Here is a 24,736-nt window from a genome sequence, read left to right as displayed (position 1 = left end):
AACAGCCAGTTGTAGAGGCAAATTTGACTGCTGAATCTGTAATGTCAGATTCCCACTTATGGCATGCGCAGGGTGTTACGACACTAGGGTGTTACATAGTGGTAGCTATTTTATGCTTGGAGCTTCATGCATCTCTTGGCTCAGCAAGAAGCAGCCTACAGTTGTCACATCCAATTGTGAGGCTGAGTAGAGAGCAGCTTTCACAGCTATAGTAGAGTGCATTTGGCTTCGCAAGCTGCTTGCAGATCTTGATATCATTCAGCCCGACTCTACTACGATCTACACCGACAGCCAGAGTGCTTTGGAGGTTTCTAGAAACCCAGTGTTTCATGCATGCACAAAGCATATTGAGGTCCACCATCACTATGTTCGAGAGTGACTGTCTGGTGGAGACATCCAGTTGTCCTATGTTCCCACCGAGAACAACTTGGCAGATCTTTTCACGAAAGCTTTACCACAGCCCAAGTTTGAGGCATTTCGACATGCTTTACACTTGCCTCCTTTTGTTACTTGAGGGATCACTCTGTACATATCATAGGTTGCTATATCCCTCTGGGACGAATATGTGCAACCATGATGTAGTTTCCAGGTATTCCTGATATATTTTCAAGATACTTCAGCCATACCATGGAGGGGGGTTTGTTAGCACTTAGCCTCGGATGAGCCTTGTAGGTCAGGTCAACTCTATGAGTTGACTTCTTTGGTCAACCATATGGTTGACTTGGGGGCCAGATTGGCCACCCTATGTATTTTCCTCTCCTTTTGAGCAGTACTTCGTTCTTGCTTCAGTGTGTTGTTTGCTCCCTTTGCACTTCATTCTCATTCCATTGCTTCCCGTACCCAACATGATTGAGAGTAAGAAACTCAAAAATTGGGCGAGTAAGTCTAGAGCCCTTGGCCTAAGGCGATTGTAATTAGACTTGGGATTATAGTTTTGATTTCGCAGCTAAGGCAAGCCGTTGCCTTAGTGCTTTCTTGTTTCTTGGCTCACATTATTTTTTCATTGCAAGTAGATAGTCTGAACTGTGATAATCGAGTTTTTGCTTTTCTTTCATTGTCAAGTATCTATTTGATATTGAGATACTTGTGGACATTAACAGCTCTGGTAAATGTTGAGAAGATACACAAGTGGTGTCTGAAGCCTTGAATGTAGCTGAAAATGCACTTTATTATTATTTTTATGACTGGCAATTCTCTGTACTATAGAGAAGGTTAATAGTATTTCTGCATGTTACTTCTGAGATTCTCAACACCAGCATACCAAGTAAAATCGTATCTTTGTTTTTTAATGCAGCCCTCAAATGCAGAATGAGGACACAAACAGGATAGATTGGATGGAAGAAGATGAATCTGTACCTAGGCAACCAAGCCGTCCGTTGGTTCCTGCTTTTCCTTCTGCCCCTGCTTGGGCAACTGGATTGCATGCTGCTTCAGGCCTTGGGGGTGAGGATATGGGGGCTCCTCGACTTCCCACAAGGAACACAGTCCCATTTGTCTCTCAGCCAAGGGATGTAAGAGAAGTTCCCATTGATTGGAAAGATGAAGAGGAACCAAGGGTGAGGCCTCATACAGGTCCTTTGATAGAAGAGATTCCAGCAACAGATGATCCACAGATTGCATCCCAGAGTCATGGTCATATCATCATTGATGACGAGGATGTTCCAAGCACTGCTTCGTCAATTTTAAGGGGGGGCGGTGATGCAGCAGGAAGGTCACTCTTTGGCAGCAACACTTTTACTGGAGAGTTTCCATCTAGGACTCCCAGTATGAATGCACCTATGATTGATGAACTTCCAGCAATGGCAAGTGATGAAGGCAATGACATCGAGGAAGAAATGTTACGGGCAGCTATTGAAGCTTCTAAGAAAGAGGCTGAGGCAGCCACCAGAAGGGTAAGGCCCGTAAGGCCCTTCTAGAGCTGGAATTGTGTATAGTAAGCTTCTGAAGGAAGCACTTATGAAAATGGTATTTTTATTGCAATAAATTCAGGGTTTGAGTGGTGCTGGACCTGATGAGTCAAGAATGCAGACAGAGGATGACGATCTTGCACGGGCGGTCTCGCTTTCCTTAAAGGTTCTGCACCACTCTACAAGCTCTGTTGATAGCTTTGCAGCGTTTTCTGTATAATGAGCTACTCGTGTGTTGGATTGTTTGTAATATCAGTTATTGGCAAGCTAATTTTAAAAGGACGTTTAAGATGAGGTTATTAGACTTGTGTACATGACCGTGCCAAAATTTTAAAATACTCTGTGCTGTCTGAATTTAGTATGTCACAATAGCTACTCTGTTTGAAGGCTTTTGGGTTTTGGGCGTTGCGCTCGTCTTATCTCTTGTTTGTTAGTCTATTGGGACTTGGATCCTGCAAAACTGAGGGTTCCTAGTATGATGATGAAGTGGGGCTCTTTCTTTACATTCCCCAGTAGTCAGGGGCCACAGAGTACTATATGCACCTGCTTTCACACTACGGATGATGCATGGGATAGGTAGCTGCGAAGTGTGAGGTTAATGCAGTGTGGCTAACTGTCTTGTTTTGAAAATATTGGACTTAGGGCTATTCAAGATAGAAAACTTGGCACTTTTCTGTGACTTTCCTTCTCTCATTTTCCCCGTATATATATTTATGGGCATTTTTTGAATTTTGGAATTATGTTTTTGTACTTTGTTTCTGGCCCTCCTAAGTAGTAGATGCCCTCATGAATTCTTTTTGGAAGTTAAATCATCATATCGAGAAGCATGGGTGACCTGCCTTTCATTATCTGGGTCTGTATGTGGGATGAATGACAGTTGGTTAAGGGCCATGCGGTTCTGTTGGTTTCAATAACTCCTTACTATTTAGCTCCAATGGCTGCACCATTGTGAATGGCAGACAGCAGAGAGGGAGAAAGCACTGCGTGAAAGTCAAGGTTTTCTGGGGACCCCTGAAGAGGGCTTAATGCGTGAGGAAGCTGATCATGGAAGTCCTGATGGAGACGGGAAAAAGCATGACATATCCAAGAGGTGGTTTCAGGTTTACTTCAATATGTTTATCCCATGCTATAGAGCTATCATAGATATGAGAGGTTGAGGTTTGGGATTTGAAGCTGACCTGCCACTTGTCATATTCCACACAGGAAATTTATGTGGAAGTTGTGTCGTGAATAGTTGTGTGGTTGTCTTGTTTTGTAGGTGGGGATCTGCGTCTACATCTGATAATTTACAAATCGATATAGGAACACCATTAAATTCCTTGTCTGCAGATCATTCTAATTTTCAAAATCGGATTAGTGGTGCAAACATTGCTCCGAGCGGCCCTCCAGAAGAAGTGGAGGAACTTGATGAACAGCCTCTGCTGAGGAGGAGATCTGGTCGTCGCCTACCTCCAGCGTTAGACTCTGCAATCTCCCAGCATGGATTGCCTGCTCCACATCAAGGGTCAAGTAGTGCTGCTACTACTGCTGCAGATGATGTTCATCTCAATGCACCCTTGGAGAGAAATGGTGATGTTTTGCATAGCGATGAGGTAATTCTTGTTGGAATTGTGGCAATTCCTTCTTATCTTTCAAGTTTCTTCAGGTGATAGCAGATTGTTTATGTGTGTTACTTTGTTTTCCCTTTTTATCTCACATTTATGGCTTGTTTTTACTTTATCTTTTTGCTTTGAAGTGGGGAGGAATATCATCTGAAGAACAAGAGGAGGCAGTTATGCTTGAAGCAGCTATGTTTGGTTCACTACCAGAAGATGCAGCGTTGAGATTTCACTACCCTTCTATTCGTGGAGTTGTGGGTGATGCAGATGCGGATGACACAGGAACACGTAACTATGGCAGGCCCATTCCACAACCACCATCGCCTATAGTGGTAGCTCAACGTCGTCTACGCGAACAACAGGTATGGCTGTGTGCCTAATGCTAAATATTTTGTGCTCAGAATTTCAAAAAAGGCTTCAATCAATTTCTTGACTTCTCTTCAAATCTTAAAACATAGTGTAAAATAAGAGGAAGTATATTCATCTACTGTTTCATTGATTATCTTATCAATTTCAATTGCAAAATCTGTTCCATACTTCCTGCTACAGGATCGTTTGACTCCGCCCTTACCATCGTTTGGAGGTGCCGTATTGGACTCTTCCTACTCTTTGCATAGAAAGATTTCCCATTTGTCCTCTTGTCTTGCCCCAACACACCTATCTCAAAGGAGATTCCTGTCACCACAATGTAAATATCCTAAGTCAAAGTACAGTTGACCATTTATTTGATCATAATTAAAGAGTTTTTCCATCTAGGTTAATTACGGTCAAAAGAGTTTTTCTATTGGTCAAAGAATTGACTACGGTCACAGATACTTGACTTCGGTCAAGTAAGCCTGATCTCGGTCAAGAAGACTTGGTTTATACCAAGAAGGTTAATTGCGGGTAACCAAGATGTGCCAACTTCGGTTGGAGAGACTTGACTATAATTAAGGCGCCTTGACCCTTGGTCAAAGCCCCTTAATTATGATCAAGAGCATTGACTCCGGTCAACCAGAGAATAAATATATTTTTATATTTGTTATGTGTGCACATGTGTTCAGTGGGGACGCCCACCGTGACTAGAATTAGTCCACAGTGTGCTATTTGCATGCAAAGCGCTAACAATTAATGGGTGCCATGATGGTGCGCTTTAATTAATTGTTGCAGGTACTAGGAATAGGTATTTTCCTAAGTGCAATGGAGCCTAACAAGAGTCTAGGAGGCGGTTCGCGTGACCAAGTGTTTTGAAGACTCCAGAGTTGCCCTTAGTGGCATGTAATTAGGAAAGTTATATAAAGTTTGACAAGTGGCTTGTTGCCAAGAAAGAGAGCCTAAGAGCTCATGTAATGATTCATTCACGTTTTGATTATGTATGAAGAGCTTCCACGCTGAACTCATGTACTCCATTTTCTCTCTGATGAATAAAAACCTTCGGGGGGGTTCAGCCCGACGATTGTCCTGGGCCCTAGTGTATCTGTTGAGAGAGGGAGAGCAAATGAGAGTGTCTTTGCTGTCTTTTACGAAGGAAGTTTCATTGGTATCAGAGCAGGATTAAAGGCTTTCTCAAGCCTTTGACGATCCAAGCAGAGTGTTGCTAGCTTAGGCAAGGATGTGCAAAGGAAAGGAAGAGCTTTGCTACATGGGATGTTGGATGAAGTAAAGGCTGAAGGTCAGCGCAGGATAGCGAATCCGTGGCGCAAAGTGACCAGGAATGATTTCCTTCTTGGCATCCACGAGCTTAACCGTGAACTAATATCTTATTTTCAAGAAGACGTCAAGGCTATCTGTGCACAACTGAAGTTCTGATCCAAACGAGGTGTCAACCTTGCCAGAACAGGATTCACGTAATCTTACGGGAGATCGTTGACGGGTACGAACGGGAGATTGTTGACAGGTACCAATTTCAATCAGGAGATTGTGATTGCGGTGAGAGGAGGATTACTAATCAAGACACCCGTGCGCTTAATTAGCCGGTACTGAGGAGATATGATAGGCGAAAGCTGAAGAGGCTCATGTACTGCGCCAACGTTGGATTGAAGATGCTCACGTTATGCGCCAATTCTGTTGTGAGCGTCCGGTAGCATGGAGGCGTCGTGAAGACATGGACGACGTTCACGAAAGTGTATCCTTGATGGAAAGCGTCGATTCCTCGCGCGGGCACTAGGCGTTGCTTAAGGGAACAGGGTGCCGACGCGACACGCGACGCTAACCAACGGCCAAGGTCTGGAAACCTTAGGCCATGACACGTGGCATGCTAGCAGGTGCTGACATGGCAGTTACCCTGGTTAAGTTAACTTTGATTAGTTGACTCAAGTTAAGGGTGTGGTTACTCATAGCTAACTAGTCTGGTCAACCTAACTAGATCAGTTTGGTTCAGCTATTTCAGAATCTGGTTAACTTGGTCAGGGGTCTAGTTGCAGACTAACCAAACTAGAACTAACTAGTTTGGTTAGTGTAACCAACCAGTTATCCATCCAGTTACTGTCCCAAAAAAAAAGAAGAAGACAGTTGCAGAGACTGTTTCTGCTAGCAGTTGTCACCTACCTGAGAGAGTATTTACTGTCAAAAAAAGCAGAAATCAGAGAAAATCAGAGATTTGCACGAGTAAAGGAATGCATGCCTTTGTGCTTAGAAAAAGGGAATCAGATGCATACTCAATGCTTTTTGCAGTAGCCAGAAAAGGGACAATATAGTTGTTGATGCTTTGGCAACTTTGTGGGTATATATATGCCTTGAGTTGACAGCCCGGTACTGTCATAGATTGTGAATGCAAGACACCTCTTGTTGAGGTAATTTTTCTCTTTGAAAAGCAAAGGCAGCGTGCATTAGTTGCATACATAGTGTGTGTGAGAAACTTGCAGATCTCAGACAAGTTGTAGGAGAATGGCTCAATCACCTATCCAGTGGGATTCACAAGATAGGGATGCACATCCAAGACAGAGAAGTGTGCAGCGAACTCAGCAAGAATTTGAGCAGATGGTACGCAAATCTCAGAAGGGATCCAAGAGCGCAGAATTTGTTTCAAGCAGAAACTATGCCTAATGCAGCTTATGATGTGCCAATGCCAAAGGCACACTCTCGTGTACAGCCCGGACGGTCTCATAGCAGGAAGAGATGAAGGCATCATCACTGATCTCCAAGTCCTTCACCGTCTACCTCGAGCTCGACTTCTATATCTTCTTCTTTATCATATAAACCATTAAGGGAAAGAAGGAAACACAAGAAGTCTAGGAAGAGCAAGTCTTTCAGAGAGACCAAGGAATCCAAAGATGGAGGTAAATCTGCCAAGTTTATGACCTATAATGGACAATATGGTCATACAGACAAAGCACTGCAGTTCATTAGACAGTTTGATGCTGCATTCGGTACATAAAAGTTTTCAGAATCCTCCAAGTTGAGAATGGTTAGTTTGCACTTGACAGCAACAGCTAGTGCATGGTGGAGTGCACAACTCCAAAGAGGTGGAAGGGCTCCAAGAAAGCCTTCTACCAGTAGTTCATGCCTAAACAGTTTAGAGATCACGTTCTTCAAGATTGGGATGATTTGCATATGGATGGAGGAGGTACAGTGGATGTGTACAACCAAAAGTTTTGGGATGCTTATTTGCAGGTTGCACCTTTCAAAAAATCTCCAAAAGAACCCAAATGAGAAAGTACAGAGCAAGTCTCGTCCAAAAATTCAGGCAGTGGTGAATGCTTTAGGGGCAAAGAACATTCAAGACATTATGCATTCAGCTTCAGTAGCTAGTCTCGTGCCGTTACAAGATCCATCCACAGTGCTATTCTTGCATGCAAGAGGTGCTGAAAGGAAGAAAATTCAAAATCAGAAAAGAAAGAGTATCCCAAGGTTGAAAAGAAAGGGTCAGCCTCAGAAGCCAAGGGGTACTCAGCTTACAAAGTCATATAAAGGCAAATCCCCATTCACCCCTGAACAGATAGCTGAATTCCGCAGAGATAGGAAATGCTTTAGATGTGGGAAAGAGGGGCATATGGCTGCCTAGTGCCCTAAGAAGCCTTCGGGTTCTATGGAGCAGAAAAAGCCACTAGTAACACCGAGGCCAATGGTGGGAGCAGTCCCAGATGTTTTGGGTAGTACCTCAGACCCAAGGGAAAAAGAGCTTTTGCTATCGTGGGGGAAGGTAAGATATCAACAAGCATTAATCCTATTTAATCCAAGGTCTACAGATAATTTCATATTGGAAGATTTAGCCCTAAGATTAGGGATTAAAACTGAAGAGCTAGGCAGAGCTCTTGATGCTGATAAAATGTTCCAGGGAAATCCAGTGCAAGTTACTCCTTTGATTGCATGTGCAGAGCTATGTAGATCAGGAGGACTTCTTAATTTCTCCTCTCAAGCAGCATGATGTTGTACTTGGTACACCGTGGTTCCATCGAAAGGAAGTAAAGGTAGAATACCCTGAGAGGGTGCTGAGTTTTATCCATAGGGGGAAAAACCAGCGTTTAGTTGCCAGAAATAAAGGGGAAACTATCCCCATTGTATCTGATGTTACATGTGGTAAAGCAATAAAGTCTGCAATTTTCGCGTACATGGTTTTTGTAAAAGAAAAAGAGAATGATATGTATGCTGAAATGAATGATGCAGACAAAGATAAATATCAGTTTCTTGTAAACTTTAAAGATTGTTTTTCCGATGCTTTGCCAGGGGAGTTACCCCCAGAGAGACCAGAAGATCATGAGATAGAGTTAATGTGTGGTAGTGAGCCACCAAATAGACCAGCTTATAGAGTCAGTGCGACTCAGAGAGGAGATTATGGCTCAGGTGCAAGACTTGCTGTCCAAAGGGTTGATACAGCCCAGTTCATCTCCTTTTTGCTCACCAGTCCTTTTAATACAGAAAAAAGATGGTTCTTTTCGAATGTGCATTGATTATCGTGCATTGAATAAGATGACCATAAAAAATAGATTTTCGATACCACGCATAGATGATGTGCTTGACCAGCTCAGAGGAGCAACAGTTTTCAGCAGGATAGACTTGAAGAGTGGCTATCATCAAGTCAGAATACAACCACAAGATGTGCATAAGACAGCTTTCGCACTACATTTGGGTTGTATGAATACTTAGTGATGCCTTTTGGGTTGACAAATGCTCCAGCCACATTCAATAGAATGATGGATCACATCTTCCGAAAGTACAGGCACTTCACGGGTACTTTCTTTGATGATATCTTAGTCTTTTCAAAGACAGAAGAAGAGCACAGGAAACATCTTGCTTTGGCAAGAATGGCTTGAGCTGAAAATCGTGCATGAGGTCCATAGTTTTTGGGGACTTTGTTGCTACTATAGGAGATTCATTAGGCATTTTGCTGATATCGCAGTTCCACTACATGACCTTACTAAGAAAAATGCAGCCTTTCACATGGGGAATGCCACAGAAGAAAGCATTCAATACACTCAAGGAGAAGTTGACTACAGAGCCTATTCTTGTAGTCCCGGATCTGTATCAATCTTTTGATGTTGATTGTGATGCCTGTGGAGAGTGTGTTGGGGCTGCATTACATTAGAATGGACATGTAGTAGCATACGAGAGCCGAAGATTGCGTGATGCTGAGAGATATCTGGGAATCTATGAAAAGGAATTTTTGGTTGTAGTTCATGCTGTGAATACATGGAAGCATTATCTTTTGGGTGCATATTTTACTGTTAAAATAGATCACCAAAGTCTGAGATATTTTGTAACTCAGACAAAACTTTCCGAGAAGCATATGAAATGGGAAAATATGCTGTCAATGTATCATTTTAAGATTGTCCATACTCCAATAATTTGGAACAGAGTGGTAGATGCCTTGTCCCAAAGACCCCAGGTCAACAATGTGACCATTGCTTATCATTAGGACCTGGAAGGCATGAGGGAGCAATATGCTAATGATGCAGATTTTGGTGAGATTTTATGGCAAATGCAAGAGGGGCAGTCCACTAGTGACTATTCCCTGAAAGATGGGTATTTAATGAAAGATGACTACCTATGCATAACCCAGGAGATGAGGAAAAAGATTCTGGAGGAATGCCATGCACCTCCCTATGCTGGACATAGAGGAATTACAGCAACAACTCTAGCACAAGAGAGGTATTTCTTTTGGCCAGGGATGCGGAAAGGTATACATCAGTTTGTTACTGAATGCCTTACGTGTCAGAAAGTGAAATATGATAGACAGAAGGCACCTGGCCTACTTATGCCTCTTCCCGCGCCTCAGGCACCATGGGAAAGTATTACAATGGACTTCATTTTTGCTTTGCCAAGATCAAAGTCAGGTAATTATGGGATTTGGACTATCATTAATAGATTCAGCAAGCAAGTTCATTTCATTCCGGTTCGCAAAACCATAAAGGCAGATCATATGGCTAAGCTCTTCATGGCACATATTTTTAAGCACCATGGTATACCTAAGTCCATTGTCAGTGATCGAGATCCCAAAATGACCAGTCTATCCTGGAGAGCTTTATTTGATAATATGGAGACGAATCTGAATTTTTCTTTTTCTTTCCATCCCCAGATGGATGGTCAAAGTGAAGTAGCAAATTCTATTAGCATTGGATATGCTGAAATGTTACGTGGATGACCAAAGGTTCAGGCTGGGAAAAGTACCTACCATTGGTAGAGTTTGCTTACAATAATACAGTACATAGCTCTACAGGGAAAGCCCCCTTTGAGGTCATCTAGGGGAAGGTGATTATGCCACCTATCCTAAGGATCAAGGACGAAATATTTGTAGCTGATCAGTTTGTGAGAGACCTCCAGACAGCTTACAGCCAAGTCCAGACAGCAATTGAAAGGTCTCAAGAAAAGCATAAAAGAGCTGCAGATAAGCATAGGAGATAGTTAGATCTCAAGGAAGGGGATTGGATACTTTTAAAGTTCGAGAAAGCTAGGCTGCGCAAGTTCAAAGGCAAACAGAAAGTGTATGCAAAGTTATCTCCCAGGTACTATGGCCCTTTCAAGGTTACAAAAAGAATAAATGAGGTTGCATACAGGTTAGCATTGCTAGAGCTTGGAGGATTCACAATGCATTCCACGTGAGTCTTCTAAAGAAATTTCAGGGGCCATAGCCTACAGAGGCAATATCAGAGGATCCACCAGAAGTGGATGAGTTGGAAGAGGTCCTTCAGCCAGAGTGTGTACCATACTGTACACAGAGGCAGGGCAAGGAGTTTTATAGGTACCTTGTAAAATTCAAGAATTATACGGCATTGGATATCAAGTGGATGGATGAAGACTTGTTGTCCGATCATCCACAGCTTCTGGATTTTTATAAGGAAGCTTTTCAGTTGAGGTCAACTGAACAGAAGCCGAGGGGATGTCACCACAATCTAAATATTTTAAGTCAGTATAGTTGACCTTTTATTTGATCATAATTAAAGAGTTTTTCCATCTAGGTTAATTATGGTCAAAAGAGTTTTTCTATTGGTCAAAGAATTGACTATGGTCACAGATACTTGACTTCGGTCAAGTAAGCTTGATCTCGGTCAGGAAGACTTGGTTTATACCAAGAAGGTTAACTGCGGTCAACCAAGATGTGCCAACTTCGGTTGGAGAGACTTGACTATAATTAAGGCGCCTCGACCCTTGGTCAAAGCCCCTTAATTATGATCAAGAGCGTTGACTCCGGTCAACCAGAGAATAAATATATTTTTATATTTGTTATGTGTGCACATGTGTTCAGTGGGGACGATCACCGTGACTAGAATTAGTCCACAGTGTATTATTTGCATGCAAAGCACTAACAATTAATGGGTGCCATGGTGATGCGCTTTAATTAATTGTTGCAGGTACTAAGAAGAGATATTTTCCTAAGTGCAATGGAGCCTAACAAGAGTCTAGGAGGCGGTTCGCGTGACCAAGTGTTTCGAAGACTCCAGAGTTGCCCTTAGTGGCATGTAATTAGGAAAGTCATATAAAGTTTGACAAGTGGCTTGTTGCCAAGAAAGAGAGCCTAAGAGCTCATGTAATGATTCATTCACGTTTTGATTATGTATGAACAGCTTCCACGTTGAACTCATGTGCTCCATTTTCTCTCTGATGATGAATAAAAACCTTCGGGGGGGTCCAGCCCGACGATTGTCCTAGGCCCTAGTGTATTTGTTGAGAGAGGGAGAGCAAATGAGAGTGTCTTTGCTGTCTTTTATGAAGGAAGTTTCAATTCCTCTACATACTTCATTATTGTGGTCCATGTTCACATGCTTTTGAGACATAGATAGTGGATTTATGATAACGTGCATATAACTCAATTGACATGGGATGATATGCATTATGATTAACAACCTTGAACTGCGACAACTTTGTGTCACCACATCTCCATTAAGTAGAGACACAACACAGACGTAGTCATGGAAGTGGATCTATCGCGAGAGTGGCCTAAACCTGTGCCCCTTTTGAGGGAGGCAATGGTACTGTCCTCAGATCTCTTAGTAGACGTGGCAAGTGCATATGAACTCCTCCTTTGTCTCCACCTCTGCTAGTGTGGATAACCTGCAAATCTGCTGCTCTCTGGGAGCTCTCCCTGCCTCGATCTCCTCCAAATACTGGGGTCTGATAATCACTCCATCCTCCATACACTCAGGAAGTGGTCATGATAGAATGGAACTTGGTGGGAAACTCCTGGTTCAATCGTATGATGCGGTTGGTTTCATCTAACGAGATCTAGAGGGATGAGGCATCCAAGCTGTACTGGAGCGGGGGAGATAGTCTATCTAATGCCTTGACTGGGAAACCATATCGGTATGCATGCGTCATGCCATGCTAATCTCACTCTTGGCTAGTTGTCTGGATGACTCTAGTACCAACTACGGTAGTCTCTAGCTAAGCAAGGGCCAAACCCCGTGAAGATATTGTTAGATATCAATGCTCCACTCTTGTGTAACTACGCGGGAATCAGCTAACTCTACTTGTAAGCCCCCCCATATGAGGAGAAGGCATTTGAGTAGCTTGGTTATCCGGTAGGTCCTGGTTTGGACACTAGATGGGGGCCATGTGTGGCTTGATGGATGGACGGCTTCAGATAGAGTTGACACACTGCCAACTAGGCTACATGCAAGTGCGGGAAGGCATCCCATGATTGATCGCACTGAGGGTAGACGGAGCATTTCTCGAGGCAGTCCACTCTCGGACTGCGGGGTCCATTTGGAGCTTTAGATGATCTCGGATGGCTGTGGGCCGAACGGACACTGTAGGTAAGTTGCTCTATTCTGCGCCACGGTTCTATCGTGTGGTCGGTGGCTTATTTCGGGACCGACCTCCAGTCGGCCGGTTTGGGCGGATTGGGTCGGTCTTTCGATTGAATCTAACCGAGTACGACTGGCTATATAAGAGCAAGCCCGTAAAGCCCATATTCATCACTGGCTACAGCAACCCTGATTCCTTAGCATTCAGTCTCCGTCCTCTACTGTTTTCAGCACGCCATTGAAGCTTCTCTCACAGGAGTGCACGGTTGAGAGGCAGCGCCATCTATTGTATCAGTTTTACGGTTTAGGCGGACTGGGTCGGTCTCTTAATTGAGTCTAACCGACTACGACTGGTGGCTATATAAGAGCAAGCCCGTGAAGCCCATATTCATCATTGGCTACAGTAACCCTGATTCCTTAGCATCCAGTCTCCGTCCTCTACTGTTTCCAGCACGTCATCGAAGCTTCTCTCACAGGAGCGCACGGTTGGGAGGCAAGCCCGTGAAGCCCATATTCATCATTGGCTACAGTAACCCTGATTCCTTAGCATCCAGTCTCCGTCCTCTACTGTTTTCAGCACGTCATCGAAGCTTCTCTCACAGGAGTGCACGGTTGGGAGGCAGCGCCATCTATTGTATCAGTTTTACAGTAATCAAATTTTTGATTCTCCATACTATCTGCTTTTCTCTCTTGCATACGAGATCCTGTAATCTGTTGAGCACAGACGTTGTATTGTTTTCTTACATGGTATCAGAGCTTGGGCTCTAGCAAGAAGATTTGATAGTGTGTTTCTGTTTGCGAGCAGATTGTGAAAGATGGTCCAGCCTGCAAGACTGCGAATCCCACCGTTCGGCGAAAGCGAAAAGTTGGACGGCACTAACTATCCACTCTGGAAGTTCAAGATGAAGACCATAAGCGCATACGAGCTTTGGGATACTGCTAGTGGGGTGGACATGAAGCCGGTTGCGAGATCGAATCGAGCCAATGCAGCACAACAGATAGTACCAACTGCGGATGAGATTCTCGCGTGAACAAGAAGAAATGCAGATGCGCTGTGTTCTATTGTCTGCAGTGTAAGTGATTCTGTCATGGCGTTAATTCAACATGTCACCACAGCGGAGGAGGCATGGACGGTCTTGAAAAATCAGTATGAGACCATGAATGAGACGCGGATTCAGAATCTGGAGACTCAACTCGCGAACGAGAAATTGTTTGAGTCTGAAATGGCAGAGAAGTTCATCCCCAGGGTGAAGACTCTGGGCGATCAGATGACTACAATTGGCATCACCATCACCAGCGAGAATCTAGCACGAAGGTGCATACGAATTCTTCCACCAAAGTACGACGGTCTTGTTACGTCGCTGAATACGCAGAATAGAAATCCGTCTCTCAACTTTGAGGATTTTAGCGCAATGCTTCTGGAGGAGGAGATGCGTCAAAAGACGAGGATTGGAGAAGATTTGGCTTTCTATGCTGGATCAAAGAAAGGTAAGGGTAAGGACTCTGGTAACCCATCTTCTTCTGATGATAAAAAGAGAAAGAAAAAGATCAAGTGCTTCTATTGCAACAAGGCAGGGCACAAGCAGAATGAGTATCGGAAGAAGATTGCAGATGAGAAGAACGGAGTAAAGAAAAGAGTCCAGTAACAGCGCGCAGACAGTATCAGTAGAGCTGTTCGTAGCAATTGAGGAGATTTGCACGGAGGCAGTTCATGTACCTGCGGATGAACCTTGGATTATTGACAGTGGTGTATCGCGTCACATGACCAGTCGGAAGGATTGGTATACCTCTCTACATCCGGTAGGGAATGACATTCTGGTAGCAGTCGGTAATGATGCAAAATGTCCAGCAAAAGGAAAAGGTACGATTGCTCTCAAGTCAGATGGAGTTGTAAAACAGTTGTCCGATGTTGTTTATGTGCCAGATATCAAGAGGAACTTGTCCGTTTCTACGATCACGGATCGGGACGTCAAAGTTCAATTCGATAAGAATAGCGCACAGATTTTGGATCTTCAAGGGAAGGTCGTTGGTAAAGGTACACGGCGCAACAACATCTACGAACTCTCAGCTTTCAGTGCTCGAGCTGACGTGAGCAACACTAAGCTGTGGCATGAGAGGTTTGGTAATCAAAATCTTAGTTTTTTAAAGGAGATGCATAAAAGTGGAATGATTGCAGACCTACCAGAAATTATAGATCTGTCCGATGTATGTGAAGCTTGCATGATGGGCAAGCAGCATCGGTAGCCCTTTCCTAAAGAGGTGAGTAGGGCAAAGGCTCCTCTAGAGCTTGTTCACACGGACCTCTGCGGAAAGATGGAGACAGAAGCTTTGGGTGGTTCCTACTACTTCATGACGCTGATCGACGACTACAGTAGAAGGATATGGATATACTTCCTGAAGACTAAAGATGAGGCGTTTAGTAAGTTCAAAGAATGGCATGTAATGGTCAAGAAAGAAACGGGGAGGAAGGTGAAGAAGTTGAGATCAGACAGAGGTGGTGAGTTCACATCAAGTGAATTCGAAAGTTATTGTAAAAGTTACGGGATCAAGAGGCAGAAACCCCCGTCATATACATCACAGCAAAATTGAGTAGTAGAATGCAAGATGCGCATCATCTGCGAAATGGGCAGGAGTATGATGAAAGGGAACGATTTGTCAAAGACTTTCTGGAATGAAGCATGTAACATGGCAGTTTACATTTTGAATCGTAGCTACATGAAGGCTGTGAACGGGATGACTCCACTGCAGGCCTTTTCTGGTAAGAAACCTTCAGCTGTATGTTTCATAGTTTTTGGATGTGACTGTTTTGTGCATGTCCCTAATGCTAACAGGACCAAATGGGAATCGAAGAGCCGGAAGTGTATTTTCTTACGCTACAGTGAAGAGGCGAAGGGTTATCGTCTCTATATTGTCAAACTTCAATCCCCAAACAGAAATGCATCAGTCCGAGGTCTGTCATTTCAAAGTCTCTTCCTAGCAAATGCTTTGTCTGCGAGATCTTCTCTTCATGGTTCTCTGTTATGACAAGGTTGCCCACATAAAGGACCACGATCATACACCTACCTCCTTCTCTCTAGTTATACAAATTTGCATCAGATGGACTCCTCCTGAACCCGTTTTGTAGAAAGTAGGCATCAATCCACTGGTACCACGCTCGTGGGACCTGTTTCAACCCGTAAAGTATCTTCTTCAGTTTACAGACTTTACCTTTTGAACCGGGGATCACAAAACCTGGTGGTTGTTCCACGTATATCTCCTCCTTGAGATCTCCATTCAGAAAGGCGGATTTTACATCCATCTGAAACACGGGCCAACTTTCTTGTGCTGATATAGCCAAAACACTACGAATTGTAATTAGTGGAGTTATGGGAGCAAAAGTATCATGATAATCAAAACCATGTACCTGTGCGAATCCTTTTGCTACGAGCCGAGCCTTGTACTTATCCAACGTGCGGTCGGACTTATACTTGGTCTTGTACACCCACTTGGTTCTGATTACCTTGCGTTTTGGTGGTCGATCCACAAGGTCCCAAGCCTCCATCCACCTATCATCACCATGTGCCTCTTCAAGACACTTGGGTTCTTCAGCACGGATTACCTCTGTCATCAAAGCATAGTTGAGCAAGTATTCATGCGCCCTTCTTTACTCCTCTAATCTCTTGGACCAACGGTGTTCGGATGGTTCCTCCTCAATGGCTGGAGGTTCTTTGCCGTCCAAAAGCTGCTTTACCCACTTCGAGAATGGCCGTTGCCGCTGTGGTTCCGCATGCTCTTCTTCCTCTTCTTTATCTTGAATCCTCCCAAGCACCGTTGGGGAAGTTCGGTCTGCTGTTGGTGGTTGTACTTGATGGATATCCTGATCCTGGTTGTCTGGGAAGGAAGTATTCTCCTCCAATTGATGCGGCTATTCTGAGAAGACCACATCGCGACTTACTATTACGTTCTTAGTAACAGGGTATGGAAGTGGACGTGAAGCTCTCAAATGAGGATTCATCACCACTGGTGGACGAAGCGAAGTACAGAAGGCTTGTGGGCAGCTTGATTTACTTGTGCAACACGCGGCCGGACATCAGCTTTGCGACTTGTGTACTAAGCAGGTTTTTCAATAAGCCCTGGGAGAACCATTGGAGGGCAGGGATGCGGGTGCTGAAATACATCAAAGGCATACTTGATTATGGCATCACCTATACCAAGGACAACATCTTGACCGGATTCTGTGACTCGGATTGGGCAGGAGACGTGGACAGCTGGAGATCAGTGACAGGTTACTGTTTCTCACTTGGATCTGGAGCTGTGTCATGGGTCAGCAAGAAGCAACCTACATTTGCTCTTTCTTCTACCGTTGCAGACATTTAAAGGCTAGCATGAGAGAGCCTATCAGTATTTCAGATTCTATGATTGTGCATATTCAGGATGCAAGCAATGCCGAAGGAGGCGTGGGATACTTTGACAAAAATATATAGTACAAATACGCAAGCCAAGGAAATGCAGCTCAAGCCAGAGAAAATATGAGGATCAATCACTACCACATGAAGATGAAGAAGATTGCAGATGCACTTGCTTCTATTGGGTCGCTAGTGGAAGATGATGATTTAGTTTCTGTGACCTTGAATGGTCTAGGAAAGGATTATGCACAATTCCGTACATCCATTGCCATTCGTGAGAATTTTTCTGATTTTGAGGAGTTGATTGCTCTTTTAATTTCTGAAGAGCAGAGAAATGGTGGTGCATCTTCTTCAGGAGAAACTTCAAAAGAAACTGTCTTCTACTCCTTCTACTCAAATGCTGGAAGAGGTAGAGGCAGAGGCAGAGGCAGAGGCAGAGGCAGAGCATGCCGATCTGGAGGCCATGGCAGAAATCAAAATATGCAGCAAATTCAAGAAAACCAGCCCTATGGAGGAGGACCTGGTAACTTTAGAGGCAGGGGGAGCCAAAGAGGTCGTGGTGGATGGCAGAGAGGCCAAAATGCAAACAGCAATGATGAATGCCACTATTGTGGTAAAATGGGTCATATGGTTAAAGATTGCTATAAAAAGCAGAATAACATCATGATTGAAAAATTACAGCAAGGCAATTATGCATCCTCTAGTAGACAGGGTGATGACAGAAATGAGCATCTGTTTATGGTGCAGCACATGACCAATTCTGTCACAAGTGCAGAAGAAAGCAATGATGTATGGTATGTTGACTCAGGTGCATCAAATCACATGACAGGTCGTGCAGAATGGATGCAGGATGCAAGGAAAATAGAAAGACCAGGATTTGTGGAGATTAGTGATGATACTGCACATCCTATTGTGCAGATTGGTAAAATCACTTTGTCTATGAAGGATAAGAAAAAGAAATACCTGTCTAATGTATTTCATGTCTCGAATATCACCAAGAACCTGGTTTCTATTGGTCAAATGGTTGTGCAGGTCAGATTTAATCCTCATGGATGCTTTGTTGAGGATATGAAAAATAAAGGTCGCTTGATAGCAAAAGGGAAGAAGAAGGACAAGATGTTTACATTGAATGCGGACATGCCTGAATTGAGTGTAGCAATGTTTGCACATGGGACTGGTGTAGTTGTAGATATTGATATCTGGCATAAATGCATTGGTCATGTTAATGTACAACGACTTAAATTAATGTAGGCCCAAAATCTGTTGAGCACAGATGTTGTATTGTTTTCTAACAGATATGTCACTGTCGAGAAGATGGCATCAATGTAGAGTAATCTCATAGCGAACTCTGCCTATATGATTTGATGAGGGGTCGAGGGCTTACTCTGAAACATCTTGGCCCCATAATCACATGTAGCCTCTCAAATCTACACCAATCGGCCGCCGACAGGTCATTCCCTCAAAAGGGTGCTGCATACATGGCTGTCGACCTCACAAGTGTGTCAAATAACCATCCCTTAGTTAGAGGGTCCTGGAATTGTGCCTGAAAGCACTGCCTCCGTAGTCAAGCCAGAGCTCCCTGCCCACATATGAGTCGTGCCTTGGTTGCATGAGTCATCGTGAAAACTAGCCCCGCGAAGACTTCCCCTAGATAGGTATATGATTGCACAATCTCAACCAGCTCCCCTCGGTAAGTGAAGCTGTGTTGATGAAGTACTGCCGTGAAGTGTTGAAGATCATAACCTTGGTATTGCCAAGGTTGACTAGGTCTTTCTCTCTGCAACACACCTCTAGAGCTAGATCAGCAAGCAGGGATCCCTCCCCTCCTAGGCAATCGATGAAAGTCTTGATCTCATCAATGTAGAGCCCAGAAAGTGTTTGTGAGAGGGAGCATCCTCGCTTCACTTCGATCATGCTTTCGATCTAATTTGACAAGTCTCCGGCGCCCCGTACTCTCCCTCTAACTGACTCATATAGGCTCATCACCCCCCAAATTGTGTCTCCTCTAGAGAGAGAGAGAGAGAGAGAGGTGTTCAATACAGCTTGGAATGTCTGAATCTGTCAATACTAAAGCATTGTTGGGGTTATCTTTTCCAAGCTTGGGAAACATTTCCCAATCTACTTTCTTTGTGTTTTTGAGTCCATCCATTTCATGTAAACTGATCTGCAGGCTAGAGGGAAATTCTTTCCCTTTTTGGAGGCATTGATTGCAAGTATCATCAAGGTCTAACCTGGTTTTAGAAGGTGATGATGCGATGCCCTTTGTCCTATCCAATTGGGGATGTTATTGAGATAAAAAGAGGTCAATTTTGGGGGAGCTGGTCCTTGGTTGGCATGGCAATACTGAGAGCATTGAAAATTTGGTTTGGATAGCTGTTAACTGGGGTCATTCCAAATTGATGGATTCGGAACTTGGTGCCATCTAGAGCCTAGAGAACATCAATTTGTTTGGTCGAACATTTTAAAGAGACTCCTCTTTGCATACCTGAGTGACTCAATACCATGCCTATTGTTTGGCATGATTAATCAAGAGATTACATGTTGAACGGGCTGTAAATGTTGAGCGAAACCAGCTTTAGAAGTGTTGAAGACTTAGTTGCTGGGCTTGGAGTGTAGTACATTTTGGAGAGCTCCCTTTCTTCCCCTACGGTTTTTTTAAAGTTCTCGGGGGGGCTGAGATTGCTTATTGGCAGATTACAAAAAGGATATGTTGTTAAAAAGAGGCTATCATTTGTATTTTTATCTCTGGAGAAACGATTTCACTCAGCATACTAGCATGCTCTGACTATAGGACTTGCAGTATTGTTTGATGCTGATAATGTATGTGTAAATGCTGCTATAGCATGCAATCAGCTTTTTAGTAGCCATATTTGTTAATTACAATTGAAGTTCCACACGTGAAGTTAACTACCTGAATGTTTACAGGATGATGAGTATCTTGCTTCATTGGAGGCAGATAGGGAGAAAGAGCTCAAGGCACAGTTCGAAGCAGAAGCTCGTCGCTTGAAGGAGGCAGAAGCTCAAGCAGCTGCTCATGCAGAAGAGAAACTTCGACAGGAGGAAGATTTGCAAAAGCAACTTGCAGAAGAGGTTTGATCACTTGTTTGCTATCTTCATTAATGATAAATTCTGTACTTACTTTTAAAAAGTTAAAATTTGGAAGACATTAGAAATATCAGTTGTAACTCCTCAGTGGACATACACTTTTTGATCTGATGAGTAAATATATTGTATGCATCTTGTTAGAGTTTTATGATACAGGTAAATTAATTGTCACCTTCAGTTCCAATTATGCCTCTTGGCTTGCTGTCCCTTCCCTGTCTTCTCACATCCTTTCTGCTGCCTCCCCTTTTTGTCCACCTCTTTTCACCAGAGCTCCACTTTTAAGTTCCTTACATTTGCTACTGCCTGCTTTTCCAACTTTTTCGTTTCCTCCTTCAGGATTTTCCTTCATATACGCCTTTTCCCTAACACGCCCAATTTCTAGCTTCATCGGAGAGCCTGGAAGGAGAGGATAACAACGAAGGCTGAACTTTAGAGACAGAAATCTAGATTTTACAGGATGCAACGCTAGAGAGACTCGAGCGTTGTGAGTGCATGCCTTGCAAATAGTGTCAGGGCGCTGGGCTGTTTCTCCCCTCTTGCATATCATTTAGTGCCCTGCTTCTGAGAGCATTTGTCTACTGGGGACGATTTATTTCATGTTGATAAATTTGATGAGCCAATGTGTGTTGGATGCTAAGTCCTCAACAATTAGGGTTAAGTTAATTTGCACCTTGTCCACTGAGAGCATTTGTCTACTGGGACGATTTATTTCAGGTTGATTTTTGATGAGCCAAAGTGTGTTGGATGCTAAGTCCTCAACAATTAGGGTTAATTTAATCTGCACCTTGCACAGCTCCAATAATAGTGTAATAGAGCAAAAGGGGGAGGTTCACAGAAGAGTATCAAATGAGTAGAGGTTTCCATTGCAACTTCTGTTGTTTGCTTGGACACATGCTTCTTGCAGGTAGCTGTGCCTTAGAAGCAATGGCCAGGACTCCATTGCTTTACCAGGAAAGGGGAATAATGCTAGGGGAACAGGTGCTTACTGTTAGTGTAAACATATCTGTTGATACCAATTCATGCAGGCATCTTTGAAGGAATTTGGCATCATCTTTGGCATCGTTGAGGGAATTTGTGCTTTTTCATCTCTTGGATTTGCAAGAAGACTGAGACTCTGTGGATGTGTTCCTTGATAGGAATTAAGGAGACAATCAGCAGCCAAAAAAGCAGCTCTTCCTGATGAGCCCTCCTTAGATGATACTAGTGGTGTGACTCTTCTTGTACGTATGCCAGATGGAAGCCGACTAGGAAGAAGGTTCCACAAGTCAGATACTCTTCAGGTAATTGATTAAGGAGATTCTATTTAAGCAACTTACTTTTGCAACCTTACGACACTGACCGATTGCTGTACATGTGCAGTGCTTGTTTGATTTTATAGATGTTAGTGGTGGAATCCTTCCAGGCTCTTACAGACTGGTGAGTTCTTTCTCTTTCTGCAGAGACGAAAGGCTCTATTTATTTTGCCTACTTACCTGATTTCTGATTATACATGTTTTGTCCCCCTTGTACTGTGCTAAACATTCTTCATCTGCAGACTTCTGTTATTGTAATGCTTAGGAATTGCCCTTCATAGCAAACAACAGAGGTGGGCTATAGTGCCTTTTTCCGGCTTGGCTAGACTTGAAGTGGGACTGGGATCTCTTCCTGGACGAGCAGAGAAAGCCATAACACCAGTTACAGATTTGCACCTATTACTCGAAGTTCTGAGATATTTGCAGCCTTCTAGGTACAGGGTGTTGTGTAGGGTCTTTAGGCATGCCAGTAGTATTGCTTGAGCTTTGTTAGAATCACTGACATGGACATTAGACATCTTAGCAAGATTGGAGGGCTCTGCTAGGAGCCTCGTTGCTTTGTGTTAACTCAAGTCTTATCCCAATGGAATCTCAGCCAAGAGCCTACAATTTCATATTGAAGGTTCGCCCATTCATTAAAGACGCCTTTGACGCCCACTTACAAGCATCATGAATTGCTTCGTATATGGTGGAAATTTTTATAACACAAACATGATAAATATAGAAGCGTATATCTTTAATTTGCCTCTAAACTGATCTAGAAAATATTAAGGGGAAAGGGGTTAGGACAGTAGAGCAGAGGAGTGGAAGGGGAAAGGGAAGCTGGGAGAGAGAGAATGGGTAAGAGGGAGGCTTGAGGGCGAAGGAAGCGCAAGTAGAAAGAAAGAAAGAGAGAGAGAGAGAAAGAGAAAGAAAGAGAGAAAGTCAGTCTACAAGAGGATAAAATTCCAGGATCTGAAATACATTGTGCTCATACTACCCATGTAGGGCAACTAGAGCTGTCTAGCACCCCTCTTCAAAATGTAGAAAAAATTGGATAACAGGTAGTGAAAAAAAGGCACGTCTCAGGTCTAGTAAGAGGGAACTAAGCAGGTTCTCTGTAGCCCCTGATGTCCAAGAAACATGTCTGAGATCTGCATCTATTGTTTGTGAATCTGCTCCCCTGGACTCAACTGTGAGTGTCCCAGGACGGTCCTCTGTAATGTCAGGGTTAGCTAAACTTGTCATGGGATCAGCTGTGACAGGGCGGAGCTACGAGTGAGCGAAGGCACCCATTTTGGAGTCCTGTGTCTCTGAAGCATGTCTGAGATATGTCTTTGTCCCCCAGCTCTGTGTGTGGGCCTCACGTGAGGTGGTTGTATGGCATAGCGCTGTGATGCTACGATGATAGTGCCTCAGATTGGGCGACTACTACCTGGCCTTGTCTTAGTCCTCGTGCTGGTATGGCGGGTATGAAGATCGGGCTCAGGGTCACATGCACGAGAAGCATGAAGTTGGTGATCAATGCAATGACCACCCTCAATTGCAGAGTGATACCATTTTGAGGGTATTGCAATTTAAGATTTATTGAGCGTGGTATCACTCGGAAATCACTCCACTCTTCACCATATTGCAGTTTGCGATTTACTTTAATTTTTAAATTTTAGTGTTTTAAGATTTAATTTAAATTTTCCTAAAATTGGTTTCTTTGAAAAGCTTAGCTCCATGCATTGTTGTACGTCCCTTAGAGCTGCTTTTTTCCATGAACTGAGTATTTTTGAATAACTGTTCATTGAGTAATACTGAGATTTACCCTCTCCTGTTCCTTATTCCAATAAAAGCTGACACTTGTCTCAATGGAGCAGGTTAGGCAATATCCTCGAACAGCATTCACCGATGCAGAGCATGGGTACTCATTTAGTGATCTAGGATTGACAAGCAAGCATGAAGCACTGTTCTTGGAACTCATTTAAAGCCTCAAATCCTTGTCAATCCAGTTCAAGTCCTTGAAGTTGATGGCTTGCAAGGAACTGGCCTGTGTGGTGTTTCCTGTTATGATTTGATTCTAGGGACTCAGATTGTATATTTAAATTAGGTGTAGAAGATTTATAGTTTTTCATACTTAACGCCTACAGAGGTTGCATACAGCAGACAAGCGAGAGTAACCAATAGAGAATATTGATTAAAATTAATTGGCCGTCTGTTTTTGGCAGCTATGGTGCTTATTCTTGAAGACCAATAAAAGGCCAACTACAACCAATAACTAGAGTATTCCTGTATTTGAGTTGGTTTACGGATACATGAGAATGGGATCGAGAAGATTGAAAGTAGATGTTTTAATTGGCATGCTTATATATATATATATGACGCCTACAGAGGTCGCATACAGTGGACAAGCGAAAGTAACCAGTAGAGAATATTGATTAAAATTAATTGGCCGTCTGTTTTTGGCAGTTATGGTACTTATTCTTTAAGGATGCACTTTCCATCTAATTTATTGTCGTTTTAAGACCAATAAAAGGCCAACTACAACCAATAATTAGAGTATTCCTGTATTTGACTGGGTTTACGGATACATGAGAATGGGATCGAGAAGATTGAAAGTAGATGTTTTAATTGTCCGCATAAAACTAAGTGTCCCTATGCTAAAGCTAACTGCTGAGTTGTGCTATGGGTCCAGTCCAAAGTGGGATGGCTTATCTGTGAATTGAAAATGAACTTAGGGCCTAGAGAACTATGAAATGCTAAGTTGGATTGAATTGGACTATGAATTGAGAGAGAGGTGAAAGAGGGCTTGGCGGTGTGACCTAAGTTCTGGGTGTCGCAACTTATCTCAGCGAATTGCTCCTTGGTGAAACAAGTGCAGGTTGTATTTTTGGGGTGGCGGACTGTTCTTCTAGTGGAAAGTTATAGAGACAAGGTGAACGGGGGGGGGAGAGAGAGAGAGAGAGAGAGAGAGAGAGAGAGAGAGAGAGCATGATCTAAATGAAAAGAGACCGTGCATTGTTACCTTGATTGAATAAATGTTTGTCTAGGAGAATTCCGAGCAGGAATGAATTGGACATATGGTCGTCAATTTGGGATCACAGAAGTAAAGTATGAGTGTCAACTAAAGATGAGCATGAAAATAATTGATTATTATGAGGCATTTAATGAGTGGAGGCTCATCTCTCCCTCTCTTAGCCCCAACTTTGATTCCATGAGCAATATACAAAAATGAAATGAATTAGGGGGATGTATGAGAGGGTTCATGCCCTTTGATGGATGTAGGTGGGAGAGCATCAAGGGGATTCATGAGAGGTTCTATTTCCC

General features: G+C 43.3%; 1 protein-coding gene across 3 annotated transcripts in view; it reads left to right on the top strand.

Moving 5' to 3' along the window:
• The window catches only part of LOC147898175 (plant UBX domain-containing protein 8-like), a 51,615-nt gene extending 27,963 nt beyond the window's left edge, over window positions 1-23,652 (top strand). For all 3 annotated transcript variants that reach the window (XM_087379059.1, XM_087379058.1, XM_087379057.1), the window contains 9 exons: window positions 1,295-1,892; window positions 1,990-2,073; window positions 2,867-2,997; window positions 3,166-3,499; window positions 3,643-3,867; window positions 19,974-20,138; window positions 21,290-21,433; window positions 21,513-21,569; window positions 23,290-23,652. In XM_087379059.1, the coding sequence (XP_087235185.1) occupies window positions 1,295-1,892; window positions 1,990-2,073; window positions 2,867-2,997; window positions 3,166-3,499; window positions 3,643-3,867; window positions 19,974-20,138; window positions 21,290-21,433; window positions 21,513-21,569; window positions 23,290-23,397 (1,846 nt within the window). In that variant the 3' untranslated portion in view covers window positions 23,398-23,652. The remainder of the gene's footprint in view (window positions 1-1,294; window positions 1,893-1,989; window positions 2,074-2,866; window positions 2,998-3,165; window positions 3,500-3,642; window positions 3,868-19,973; window positions 20,139-21,289; window positions 21,434-21,512; window positions 21,570-23,289) is intronic.
• Window positions 23,653-24,736: the final 1,084 nt, after the last annotated feature.

Source organism: Dipteris shenzhenensis, chromosome 9 (genome assembly GCF_047967505.1).
Source record: "Dipteris shenzhenensis isolate YYH24624 ecotype China chromosome 9, Dip_SZ_1.0, whole genome shotgun sequence".
NCBI lineage: Eukaryota > Viridiplantae > Streptophyta > Polypodiopsida > Gleicheniales > Dipteridaceae > Dipteris > Dipteris shenzhenensis.
The sequence above is the reverse complement of the archived record's forward strand: the minus strand, read 5'-3'. Positions and strand labels throughout refer to the sequence as shown.